The sequence below is a fragment of the Macaca mulatta genome, chromosome 5 (assembly GCF_049350105.2).
Source record: "Macaca mulatta isolate MMU2019108-1 chromosome 5, T2T-MMU8v2.0, whole genome shotgun sequence".
Lineage (NCBI taxonomy): Eukaryota > Metazoa > Chordata > Mammalia > Primates > Cercopithecidae > Macaca > Macaca mulatta.
In genome coordinates, this window is record NC_133410.1 from 58324919 (window position 1) to 58338921 (window position 14003).

General features: G+C 34.3%; 1 protein-coding gene across 3 annotated transcripts in view; it reads left to right on the plus strand.

Moving 5' to 3' along the window:
- The window catches only part of RCHY1 (ring finger and CHY zinc finger domain containing 1), a 41573-nt gene extending 28160 nt beyond the window's left edge, over positions 1-13413 (plus strand). For 2 of the 3 annotated variants that reach the window (XM_078001713.1, XM_028848066.2), the window contains 5 exons: positions 1092-1136; positions 1243-1301; positions 1388-1414; positions 2311-2431; positions 9924-13413. In XM_078001713.1, the coding sequence (XP_077857839.1) occupies positions 1092-1136; positions 1243-1301; positions 1388-1414; positions 2311-2431; positions 9924-10052 (381 nt within the window). In that variant the 3' untranslated portion in view covers positions 10053-13413. 3 annotated transcript variants of the gene reach the window in all.
- Positions 13414-14003: the final 590 nt, after the last annotated feature.

Genomic DNA, 14003 nt, shown 5'->3' on the forward strand with positions numbered 1-14003 from the left:
GTGTGCACACACTAATTCATTGCATCCTCACCTCAGCATTTGCGTTTCATCAACTCAGAGATGCTACTGATGATCAGATATGTTGTAATTGCGGGGATGTTAAAATGTATGTGTGAGGTGTACTTTAGAATCAAATGAAATATGTATTAATTTTATTTTATAAATAAGAAACATAAGACTAAAGCAGTGGCTAGTCTAAAATCTGAAGGACTGGTAAATAGCAGAGCTAGGATTACAGTCTAGATTTTTAAACTTACTCTTAAGCTTATTATTTTGAGGGTTTATCTCCCCACTATACTGTCATCTTTCAAAAACATATCTATTTTTTTGTTACGGTTTTTTTGTTTTGTTGTTTTTTAGTTATCTTTTATTTCTGTATTACTACGTGGTCCTGCCATCTATTAAGTGCTTCCATTAAAAACCCGGGAATCTTCCATGGCACAGTGCTTTCCCTTACCTCCTTGCATTTAATCAGACATTAAATCTTGCCAAATTAAGAACTCAGGCTCTGAAGTTAGCCTACTGAAGCGCCAGTTTAACTGTGACTTTGGAAGTTCTTCTCTAGGCTTCCACTGCTTCAACTGTAAAATGGTGTAACAATCATAGCCTATTTCATCTAGGATTGTGAGATTTAATTGATCTTATACAGGTACTGTGCTGAATATGGCATATAGTAAATTTCAATAATATGAACTATTATTATTACCAATATTATTAGTAAGTAGCTGAGCTTACTAATTTAGGTCACTGGCTTTGGAGCAAAACATACATAATATGCAAAGGTTCCAAATCTTACTATCTTTGGATCTTGGGTAAGTGTCTTGAATTCCTAAGTCACTTTCCTTATCTGTGGAAGTGAAGGTAATCTCAATAATGTTTATTATTTTCACTGTATCAGGTAATGTGCCAAGCCTGAAATAGTGTGAGATTTAAGTAACTGTTAAAAAACTCTTTTCTGATATATAAGCATATATTAATGTTAGCTATTATTTTTAGTGAGTTGATTTTGTTAATTTTTATTATTAATACTGTTATACCTGACATTTTCATCTAGTTAAGCTTTTGTTAATGTGAATTTCTCTTTTAAACAGTGTATTGAAAATGTGTCCCGACAGAATTGTCCAATATGTTTGGAGGTAGGCTTAAAATATTTTTTACTTTGGAAGTCTCAGCTCTTGAATTCAAAATACTTGGATGTTTATATTGTCTTCATACAAGCACTAACATTTATTTCCTTTACAGGACATTCACACATCCCGTGTTGTTGCTCATGTCTTGCCATGTGGACATCTTTTACATAGGTAAAGTAACATTTTTTTCTCAATGATGTTTGAAAATAGTGGAGACAGTTTTTGTTTTACTAAAATAATCTTATATTTTCTTTCAGAACGTGTTATGAAGAAATGTTGAAAGAGTGAGTGTTTGGGATTTTAAAAATAATTGTAAGATGTTTGATTTTTTTGTGTGTGTGGTGTGGGGTGGTGGGTTGTTACTTATACTGTATTGGGCATGGCAATATTTATATTGAAATGGGTAGGGTAGATGAATAGTGTTAAAACAGGACAAAGCATCTTGGATATAGAACTATATCTTTGCTATATGTTTCTCTTAAGCCTCGTCTCCTCCCACAATTTGAGATAGATACCTCTTTTTTTTTCTGACCATATATACCAGGAAGCAGTCTTTGCCGGATGCTGTTACAGTGTTGTAAAAATGCTGAAAAATATTGCTGAAAATTTGTTAGGTTGTTATATTGGCTAAGTATAATGAAGTAAAAGAAAGTAGGTGAAGCAATCATTAAAGCTAAGACTTTATGAATGGAAAGGATATTAAAATTAGATGAAAATAATTGAAAAGAGGAGACTGTATTTTGGTCCTACAGATTGATGAGCAAAAATTTGAAGAGCTAGGGAGAGGGCATTTTTGTTTTTCAGATTTTTAGAACGGAAATAATAGCTGAATAATTTTTAACAAATACAGTATCTTTGCATGAGTGTATTAAGAAATTAAGTTTGTTTAGCTAAGTAGCTTAATTAGTTTGTAAAAATATATGAAGTACATTCTACAAAGAATATGGACTAATTACTCTCCATTTTATAATACTGAGGAAAAAGACTTAGTTTTAGATAAGTATACAGGAATTAATTTAAAAGTTATATAGTGTGAAAGTTCCCAGGTTCCTAAGAGATTATCTTGAAATAGAGGAAAATGCCTGTTTTGAATGGTTCATGTAGCTTGCATCTTCTTGTATACCTGAATTAATATATTCTTTGTTTAATGTTTGGAAAATAACCTTTTTATCTTTTTCAGAGGCTACAGATGTCCATTATGTATGCACTCTGCTTTAGATATGACCAGGTATTGGAGACAGCTGGATGATGAAGTAGCACAGACTCCTATGCCATCAGAATATCAGAACATGACTGTGGATGTGAGTAGAATCAATACTTTGTAGATTCCTTGTTGACACTCTTCATTTTTGCCCTCCTGCTTGAATTTGCCAAAAAAGAAAAAAAATACTGGTTTGACACAGATGCTAATGTGATGATTATGGAAAGCACAAATGATTTTTAAATTTTAGTTAAATATGTAGCTCAGATCAGAAAAAAAAAAGTCTTAAGAATGCCTTTATGTAGTTTTTCCCAACACTAGATGGCAGGCAAAAACTTTATTCTGAATTGTTTACACATTACTTGCCAGAGTCAGTCAGTAATATAACTGACTAGGGTTGGATCACTGGTGGGAGGTTTTAAGTACGTTTTATTTTTAATTATTTTACATTTTATTTCAGGAGAACATATTTGCTGATTTTTGAGATTACGTTTTGGTTTTTAGTGTTTATTACCGTTTTTTTCCATCTTAGACTTATTTTTATCGAGTGCACACAGGAGACCCCTTTTTCACTTCTGTTCACAGAATCATAAGCAAAGAACAAATTGAGAGATAAGAGTTATAATTACAGAGAAGTCTTGATTCACGATCTTGGGAAAAAACTGTCCACACTAAAATGCCGCTTGCTTCTGGGAAAAAACTTTCCTGGTTAACTTTACCTTAAGGTCTCTAAAGGGTGTCCAGTTCCAAGAGTGTGGAGGGTCCCTTCTGAATTGTGAGATAATGAACCTAAGGTTCAAAGTCCAGAAGATTTACTGCAGTGTGTGTGGGAAAGGCAGTCTTTCTCTGATGTTGTTCTCAGAAGACCCAATCTCCAGATTCTAGATTGTGAAGGGTTTGATTGTTCTTAGTCATTGGACCATCAAAATTTTCTTTACCTGATGAAAATGTACTTTGGCATAATGCATAAAAGCCTTGCAGCATTTAGTCATATCAGAGTTTGGTAGTGGAAGATGCATGAGATTTTATTTATTATTAGGTGCATAGGCCTTCCAATGATTATTGCATAAGGGGTCAACTTATGTTTTCCACTTCAAATGGATCTGATTGCCATCAATCTGCAATATCAATCTGCAGTATGTTTAACCAAGGCAATCCAGTCAATTCAGTTAGTTTTGTCTAATGCTATTGTATTTGTACTATCTTATGTAACTATTTTACAACTTGTCCAGTGAAATAAGTACCTCTGTCACTGGAGATTTCTCTAGGAATGTCCCATGAGAGAAACACATTTTATAATAACCTTTTAACTGTAATAGAATTAACCCTCTTGCATGGGATACCTTCTATACAACCAGAAAACAGGCATTGAAAATGACAATTGAATGTAATCCCTCTATAAATACTTAAATGACCCATCAGGTAGCAGAAATGTACTTGAAGTTTTGATTGTCTTCCCAGGATTATGGTTTCGACAAAGCAAACATTGGTCACAAATTATTTTAGCAATTTAGCAATATATATAAATTTTATATATCTGTATAAAATTTGGATTATTTTATCTTTTCCATGATGAGCCATGGAATGCAGAACTTTTTTTTTTTTTTTTTTTTGGAGACAGAGTCTTGCCCTTATTGCGCAGGCTGGAGTGCAGTGGCACAATCTCGGCTTACTGCAACCTCCACCTCCAAGGTTCAAGTGATTCTCCTGCCTCAGCCTCCCGAGTAGCTGGGATTACAGGTGCCCGCCACCATGCCTGGCTAATTTTTGTATTTTTAGTAGAGTTGGGGTTTTGCCATGTTGGCCAGGCTGGTCTCAATCTCCTGACCTCATGATCCGCCTGCCTCGGCCTCCCAAAGTGCTGGGATTATAGGAGTGAGCCACCTCGCCCAGCTGGAATGCAGAACTTTAATAATGGAAGCTTTAAGGATTTAGGAAGGTCCAGGGGGCTGTCCAGGTTCTCCATGAGTCCACACTTAACATTGGATTTGTGTCCTCTTAAATACCAGATTAGGTGCCTCCCACTGATAACTGAAGGGTTATTATAGGTAATTTGGCTTGGATTGTGGAGTTGATTGAAATCTAAACAATTTCAGTACTGGCTGATTTAGTGTGAAAATCTGGCAAGTATTTTCTTGGTATTCAATTAATTTTTATCCTGCTTGGGTTAGCAGTTTTATAAACCAGTCAGTCTCTCCATTAGAGAGTTCTAGGAATTGTTATCCGGTCCAAGTCCTAAAGTTGTCAGAAATCTGTATTTAAGAGAGCTTGTCAGGGTCCTATTCATCCTTTCATGAACCTCCTTGAAGACACAGAACTGTAGGATTTTGCTTGCTTGTGACGTTTTCAGAGAAACTGCATCAGAATTAAGCAGTTAACTGTGGAAACAACTTAAAATGGTTATAAAGACATGATTGACAAGGAAATTTGGTTATTTCTGTGGCCTGCAATAACACAATAACCATAATCAAGACTGATAGAACATGCTCAGACATAAAGAATTTTAGAATCATATAATCTTGGAATAAATCTTAATAAAAATATAACAGAAAAGTTAAATATCATTTCTTATCTGACAATGCTTCTTACGTAATTTAACAGATCAAATAATCCTTTTTTCTCTCTTAGGATGCTGCAGGGGCCCTTTGTAGCATGCCAAAGTTAGAGGTCAAAAAAAAAAAGACTTAATTTTGAAGGTGAAATTTGGTTTTGGGAAGCTTGTCAAGTGTGTTGAAGATTTAAAACACTTGAACAAAATAGAATCATGAGTCACTATAAAATAATAGTCATTTGTATAGCCAATATGAGAATTAACAGGTTTTAAAAAGTGAAAACATTTACTCTTTGAAACTCAGTTTTCTAAACAACCAAAAGTCCTGAGACAGCGTGAGACAAAATCTGTTTCGCCTTGTCTCCTCTTTTTATTGTTTGAAGTTTACTCAAAAAGTAAACAAAAATATTTTACTGTCTTATTAATACTACATGAAATCTTTGTTCAAGAGAGAAAACCAGATTTTACCTTTGTATTATTAGGACTAAAGCTAATTTTAATAAAACCTTATAAACAAATCCATCCAATCTGTCAGTTTTTTTACCACGTAAGATTTCCATAAATCTTTTATATTCCCTTATAAACTTTTAAAATTCTTTCTTTTGAACGTTTTGTATTTTAATCTACACTTTTTTATTCCTTCAATTTGAAACAACCATTAAGTAACTTCAAACTAGACCAGAAAAAAAATTTTTTTTTTTTTGAGACAGAGTCTTGCTCTGTCACCTAGGCTGGAGTGCAGTGGAGCAATCTTGGCTCACTGCAACCTCTGCCTCCAGGGTTTAAGCAATTCTTCTGCCTCAGCCTCCTGAGTAGCTGGGACTACAAGCATACAGCACCATACCCGACTAATTTTTGTACTTTTAGTAGAGACAGGGTTTCATCATATTAGCCAGGCTGGTCTCGAACTCCTGACCTTGTGATCCGCCCACCTTGGCCTCCTAAAGCTAAATTTTTTTTAAACACATGCCTTGGCAACTTTTCTCACCAAAAGTATATCTTGCTTGTTTTTATACTCCATATAGGGAATTGTTTTTCTTACATCTAGTAGTTTGAGTTACATATATTAACTACAGTTTCAACTCTTAGTAATCCTAATTTCCAGTGAAAACCTTAGGAAGTAATTTTGAACTGTTTTGTATCAGTATTTATAGATGGAAGCCATTTTAATTTTTAGGAAGGATGTTTCCTTAAATTATTATTTATTAAGATGTCTAAATATATTTAGCTTTTCTATGCTATATAAAAATAAGATGCCAAAGTATATAAACTTATAATTAATGTTTTAGCATTTTAACTTACAAATGACTTAAAAGTTTTATGATTACTTAAACATATAAGATTTTAAATTACTGAAAAGAAATTTGAAATTAGGACACAGGTGTACCCTCCCTAATGTTTTCCCAGTCATCTTGAGTCTCAAGTAGTCATAAGTCAACCAGGAGGCTATGAAGGGCAGACCCTGGCTGAGTCTTGAATTTACATACCACTTATAGAGCTTTGAACAGAAGACAGAGCTGTAAAGATGATGCCTGGAGGATGGAACCCCTCGCAGAATAGCCAGGAGGCAAAGCTAAGGCAGGGAAGAAGAAGCCCTAGTGGGCTTGATTAGCCAGGAGGCAAAGCTAAGGCAGGGAAGAAGACGCTCTAGTGGGCTTGATTCTGCCTTGTAGCTACAGGTCTAGGCACTGAGAACATGTACCCAGGCCTCACTTAGCCAGACTTCAGAATCTAGAGGTTCAAAACCCAAAACAAGGTCACAGTCAAATCAAGCAAGTGTTGAATTATATTCAACAGACACCTCTGAAGCCACTCTTATTTTACTAACAGTATAAAAACTGGCTTTATTTACCAAATGTTATCACATACACGTAACACCTGTAGGAATACAGACACAGGCAGAAGCAGATCTTAGAGCTTTCCTAAAGGATTTTCATTTGCGGGCTTTTAAATAGTTTTTCTATTCCTCATTCAGACTATCAGTTTTCCAATTAACCTGTTTCATTGCCCTGAGCAATTGTTAGCTAGGCAGCCCTAAATATGCATTTCTAAAGGACCAACTCTTAGGTCAAACAAGGTAGAAAATTTATATCTCTAAAGCACAGAGCTAAGACTTTAGATGTAAATATTGTGCCATCATTTGCTCAAACCAAGGAAAAAATGGTGTAAAAGTTACGACAAGATGGCCAGAAAATCACCTTAAACAAAGGTATGACTATGTAAATTTAAAACAGTGATAAGAGTTCCTAATGTACACAGACAGACACCTTTACAAATGGAAATTTCCTTTATAGATATAAATTGATTTTACCAAAAGGGTTTCAGGATAGCCTTCTGTATAGTCAGTTAAATGCTGGATAGGTATATTTTAGTTCCATAGATGGTTTTTAAAAATTTACTGTTTCTTAGCTAAAATTACTGAGTTTAGGGTGGAGCCCACTAAGAGAGTAGGGGAAAGAAAGCATTCTTTTTTATTGTTTGCAGTTTACCCAAAAATTAAACAGAAGTATTTTAGTGTCCATGTCCATGCCTGGGTGCAATATGGATAGATCTGAAAAAAAAGCAAGTCTGCTTTACCTGAGGGCCTACATTTTATAAACATTTTATCCAGGCTATCTTTTTTTTTAGCCTTCAGGGCAGTATAGTAACTAAGCCAAAAAGCTAGTAGATTTAATTTCTCTTATCAGTTAGTTAAGCTTTTTATTTGCCTTTAAAAATCTTTTTTTTTTAAGGCAATAAAAATATTGAAATATTTTTAGAAGTTTCACTCAATAGGCATTTTTAGATGAGTCTAATTTGGGAGCCCTCATTTTCAAATGCACTTTTTCTTTTTTTTTTGGTTTGATTTTTAACAGCTCCTTATGGTCATCATCAAATGCACTTCTTAACGTATAGTTTTAAGTGTTCATTTGGGACGTTCCATTATAATTTTAAATTACCTTTAGTAGGGTTTTGCCATTTCTATAAGCAAATGGCATTTTATCCTTCCATAAAATGTTTAAAAAGTGTTTGCTGCTTCTGGGACCTAATACTTACACTTGTAGGCAGAACCAGAAGGTAGATTGCTCAGTTCTTCAGAAATTAAGGATCCCGTTTTTACCTTGAATCTTGGCTTTGGCTCTCATATTTCCTTGGTAAGCTTAACCAGTGATTTTTTTCCCTACTTAAGCGTGCAAGAAGAATTGAAGAGGGCAGGACACAAAAAACCCTGTGAATTTCCAAAAGCCAGTTTGCACCCCCTGCTGTTTTACCATTTACTGTGCTTCTGCCTGACCCAGTCAGACATAAGAGGCCTTTAGCTAGCTCCAAGGCAGTTGGATCCTGGACCCAGTCCGGTTTTTGCTGCGACTTCTGAATCCAGTTCAGATGAAAAATGTGTTTAAAAAACTTGGATAGCTCAAAACACAAATCCGCGGAGTTTTAGAATCTGAGAACTTACCATGATTCCTAATGGCTGCGAGAGAGCAGTGGACACAAAGGGCCTAACGGTACCTTACTGGGTCCCTTGGTGCTCTTGGAGGTCACTGCAAGCTCTACTTCAAATCCCACTTCTGATGTCAGCTGTTTGAAGAAAAACCTTACACAAATTAAATTTAACAGAACTTAATTGAGAAACAATTTGTGAATCAGGCAGCCCTGAACCAGAATAGATTCAGAGGGTCTTGACTGACTGTATTTGGTTGCAATTAGCCTGCAAACTAAAGCTTAAAGGGTTGTTTCTGTGCCTTTTGTCTTATGGAGAGTGATCATCTTTTTTCCTTTAAGTAAGATGTGTTGCTGTCTCTCCTCAGCCCTAGTATTGAGTTTTAGATCAGAATGGGAAAGCCTAGTTTTCTGGCTAGATAATTTTTGGTTATATTACACATTTTCTGAACATCTTCAGATACTTCAGCATACAAGGATAAAAACCACATAGCAAAGCCAGATGAAAATTATTTTTTGTTTTATTTACACTGGAATGTTTCATAATTCATGTGGATAATTGTTAGGGCAATGAAAAATAACTTTTAGAATACTAACCGATAATCATGTGATTGACTAGAGACCAAAGTGTGCTATGTTCCATGTAGATAATTTTTCGAAATAATGGCTTCATTAAGGTACAATTCACATATTATACAGCTCATTCATTTAAATTGTACAATTAGGTGCTTTTAAAAATATTCATGTAGTTATGCAAACATCACCACAATTTTAGAACATTTTTATCATCCTAAAAAGGAAATGCTCGTACCCATTAGCAGTCATTCCCTAATGCCCCAGGCCTAGGCAACCACTAATACACGTTTAGATCGTATTTTTTAAAGAATTATTTTCCAAATTATAATTTAGTGCAAATTTGGAAATTTTCTGCTTATTATAGTGTGACTATTCAAAAGCGAGTGCTTTTCTTGCATAGTAATGTATTGATTTTCAGGTTAACACCTTTGTTATTTTTCAGGTTCTTACTTAGCACTAGAAGAAATTAATTCTTAAACAGCATCTTATTGTTACTGTAGGGGTGAGCGAAGAGCCTCTATTTACTCAATTTTAGGAACTACTCTTTTTGCAATCTAATTCATTCCTAAGGCAGAGAAGACAGGGAACAGTATACTAAACCTAAAAAATAAACAAAAATATTATTTGTGTAAAAATTTTGGTTTTATTAACTGAGATATATTTTTGACTGAAAAATAATGAAATCATATTGCTATTTTGAATTGTAAGTATCAGATATTGATCTGATTATGCCTAGGTTAATTTTCTTGCTTGTACTATTTATACTGTTTAATATTTGGAAACTATTTTAAAACAAGCTTTTTTTTTTTTTTTTTTTTTTTGCTCAAATCTGCCTTTTCACTTTCTGAATGCAGAACCACCTTAATAGCCTTTTAGAGTTTTCAGTGAAAAACTAAAAAGAAATTTCTACTTTTGGAAATGTTTAGACTTATGTACGTATTTTCACATATTTAATATGGTTTTCAAGGGATTATTATGAGCAGACAATGCTACTTGTATTTATAAGGTTTAAAATACTTAATTTGAATTAATCTCTTTTCAGATTCTCTGCAATGACTGTAATGGACGATCCACTGTTCAGTTTCATATATTAGGCATGAAATGTAAGATTTGTGAATCCTACAATACTGCTCAAGCTGGAGGACGTAGAATTTCACTGGATCAGCAATGACGACCCTATGCAGTACTGGAGAAGTTGGCATTTTCTGATATAGAAAGAGGCTTTCCTTGGTATCGTGTTATCATGTGTCATCATCTATGCATTAGAGTTGATGTGTTTTGTACTAGTGTCACAGCATAAAATCATATTACAAGTACTTAAGGATTCAGGGTCTCTTGATAGAATTATCATAGCTCTATATTGAATGAAAGCCACTGTGCTTATGTTTTGATTGGAAATTCCTTTAGTGTCAATTTTTTGGAAGCCAATGATGTTCGCCACTGATACATTCATAGAAGTGTATTATGTTTTCATGAAATTTTGCTTTAGGTGACACTATGCACGCAGTTCATTTCTAGTTCTTGATAGAACTGCACTTAATTCTCAGTAGTAGTCTTGACTTTTTAAGGGCTGTGCTATAGTAAGTTCTCCCTTACTGTTAAAACCTAATTAAATACGCTCTAGAATTTTCTAAGACAGTGCTCTGGATCCTCTAAATGTGAATTTTGATGTAATAATGGCTAATAAAATTATATTGAAACAGTGTTTTATAGTAAGTTTTTTCCAAAGTTTTCTATGTTTGGCTCAACTAGGGCAGTATCATCAGCTCTATAATGTAAAATAAATTTTCTTTCTTTTGAGGTATTCTGTAAAAGTAGTTGGGAAAAATACTATGTAAAATAATAAGACTCTTCCAAAGTCTTAATAAAAACATCAACATTGAAAACAGTTTTTATAGGTTGCCCAAAATTATTTCTTCAAAGAGTCATTCATTTATTCATTTATTTAGCAAGTATTTATTGAGCAACTGCTATGTGGCAGATATGTTTCTAGATGCTGTAGAGACAACAGTGGACAATAAAGATAAAAGTCCTTGTCCTTACAACAGCAGTACATTCTGGTGTTCATCATATTTGATCAATGTACTCATTTTCCTTTATGCAAGGAGTATATTGTAAATGAATGGAATATTTCTTCCCTAAGCATGTGAAAATAGGGGATGGATGAGTGGGAAGGGCATGGGATATTCCTGGCAAGATCTCTGATTTCATAATACTTTTTTGGGCTCATGTAATGGAATTAAATATACCTCTTAATTCAGGAACAAAGTTAACAAATATGTTCGATGATCGAGCCGACTTTGACAGTAGTATCTCCCTAATAGCTTACATTAGGCTAGGAAGTAAAATGTACACCTATCAGTTGATAAGTACCTATCAGTTGTATTTCCAACTTTGAGCTATTTGAATCTTCTGTGAATAAGGAAGTTAGCCTTTTAACTAGAAAGCCTAAGAGTTTGGGCACATTTATTTCTTCTTTTGTTGAAATTTATTCACCTGGATAAAGGCAGCAGTTTGGGGCTCAGATCTTTATTCTATCTCACCTTCTTGTCTTCTGTATTCTACTCTTCTTAGGTTCTTTCCCTTCATCTGTTTCCTTGGCCTGGCCAGAGCAGCAGTGCTGATCTTGATTTGGGAAAGGATGTTCCTAGGTATTACCAATTAGTATACAGATAAGGAAAGACTAGTTTTCCAGATCTGATACTTTTTTTTGAAGTGGTTTTGCTCTGTCATTTAGGCTAGAGTGCAGTGAAGTGATCATAGCTCACTGCAGCCTTGACTTCCTGGGCTGAACTGATCCTTCCACCTCAGCCTCCAGAGTAGCTGGGACTATAGGTGTGTGCCATCATGCCCAACCAATTTTTAATTGTAGAAACAGAGTCTCAGTGTATTGTCCAGGCTGGTCTTGAACTTCTGGGCTCAAGTAGTTCTCCTCTCTCGGCCTCCCAAGGGCTGGGATTACAGGCATGAGCCACTGTGCTTGGTCCAGATGTACTACTTTTTATGTTTGGTATTCTGCCAAACCAATCATGTTATTGCTTTTAATCATTGAATCATTGGATCTTTAAATGGGAGTGAGTGAATAATAATAAGGCTCTTCTGTTTTCAACATCTATGTGCTAGGGTCATGCATTAGCATTAATTACTACAGTGATTCTGTGGTGTAAGTGTTGTCCTCATAGATAAGAAAGCTGAGGTTTAGAGGTTAAAATGACATGTTGGGGGTAAATAACAGACACTGTGTGTTGGAGTTGGGAATCAGATCCAAGTCTGTGACTCCAAACCCACTTTTACCACATTGCTTTTGACCTAAACTTCCATTTTGCTAAAATACCCCTCACAGCTAGTCATCTATATCATTGAAGAGCTCGTGATTTGATAGATGAACCTTTAATTTTTAGGTGACTCTAGTTAGAAAGTCTTATTTCACAATCTGATTGTTTCTTTAACTCTGGATCCAAACATGTCCAAAATAATGCAGAATACATATGCAGTCACTCATTCATGCTATCCAGTCATGTAGTTGAAGCAATTTTCAAATGCGCTCAAAGTCTCTAGGCTTCCGTACCCAGGGTTGCTTCAAGTATTTGTTCATGACATGCCAACTTGATGATGAAAATCCTTCAACAATTCTCATTCACAATCAGAATAAAATCTACGTCCCTTACCATTCCATATGCAATACTTAAAATGCATAATCTTACCCTTAAATACTTTTTCTGATTTCATAAATATAGGTTATACCTCTGTAAGAAAGAAGGTAAAAAACTCTGAACAATCCTTTCTTCCAGAGATAACTACTGTTAACATTTGAACAGATAACTTCATTCTTCTTTTCCTGTCCTTTTTATAATGCTTACAGGAATGTTAAATACTTAGATCTTAAGTACACTAGAATTATCTGTCCCTGAAATGAGTCAGGTTGCCCTGCCACAGAATTTGTATCTATAGTTTACGTTTATTATTTTTGAAAAATGTAAAATAACAATACCTTTATGAATTTTTTGGTGCATAGCATCTCAGCTTTTTTTATTATTAAAGACGTATGTATGAAAAAAATAAGTGTATATCAAGTTGTTCATTTCTTAGTTTCTGGGGTCTTCTTAACTAGTACATAGAACTCTGTATGAATTAACTTTAGCTTATGTTTGAAGTAGTAGTTTGTTTATAGTGTCATAGGTTTTAAAATCAAACTCAGTTTTTATTTCTTCACCAAAATCTATTTTCATATTATATACATGTTAAATTTCCCTTTTATTTTGGTCATGCATCAAAATAAATTTACTAAGTACTAAAGAGCCAACTTATTTTGTAAGTGCCTGGCACTTAATAGGTATTCACTAGTTGAATAGTTTAATTTGAAATGAATTAATTTTAAATGGGAGTTGTTCAAAACTATGCCACTTTATTTTTCTTTTTTCCTTTGTGTTATTAAAATTTTAATTGATGATTGTATATATTATATATATGGAGTACAATGTGATGTTTTGATACATGTTTACATTGTAGAATGATTAAATCAATGTAATAAATTTATTGCCTCATACGATTTTTTGTGGTAAAAAATCGACACTTAAAATCTACTCTTAATATTTTTGAAATGTATAATGCATTATTTGTTATACTCACCATTCTGTGTAATCGAGCAGTAAAGTTTATTCCTCTTGTCTAACTGATATTTGTACCTTTTGATCAGCATCTCCCCTTTTCCCATTCACCCCTGTCTCCCAGCCTCTGGTATTCTACTTCAATGAGTTCACCTTTTTTTAGCTTGCACAGATAGCTGAGGTCACATAGTATTTACCTTTTTGTGCCTGGGTTATTTCATGTAGTATAATGTCTTCCAGGTTCCTGTCACAAGTGACAGGATTTCTTTCTTTTATAGGGCTGAATAGTATTCCGTTGAGTATATATGCCACATTTTGTTTTCATTCATATGATGATTGACATTAAGGTTGCTTCCATATCTTAGCTGTTGTGAATAATGCTGCAGTGAACATGGTGGTGCAGATACCTCTTTGACACACTGACTTCAGTTCCTTTAGCTATATATCCAGAAGTGGGATTGCTGGATCATATGGTAATTCTATTTTTAGTTTTCTGTCTCCATACTGATTTTAAT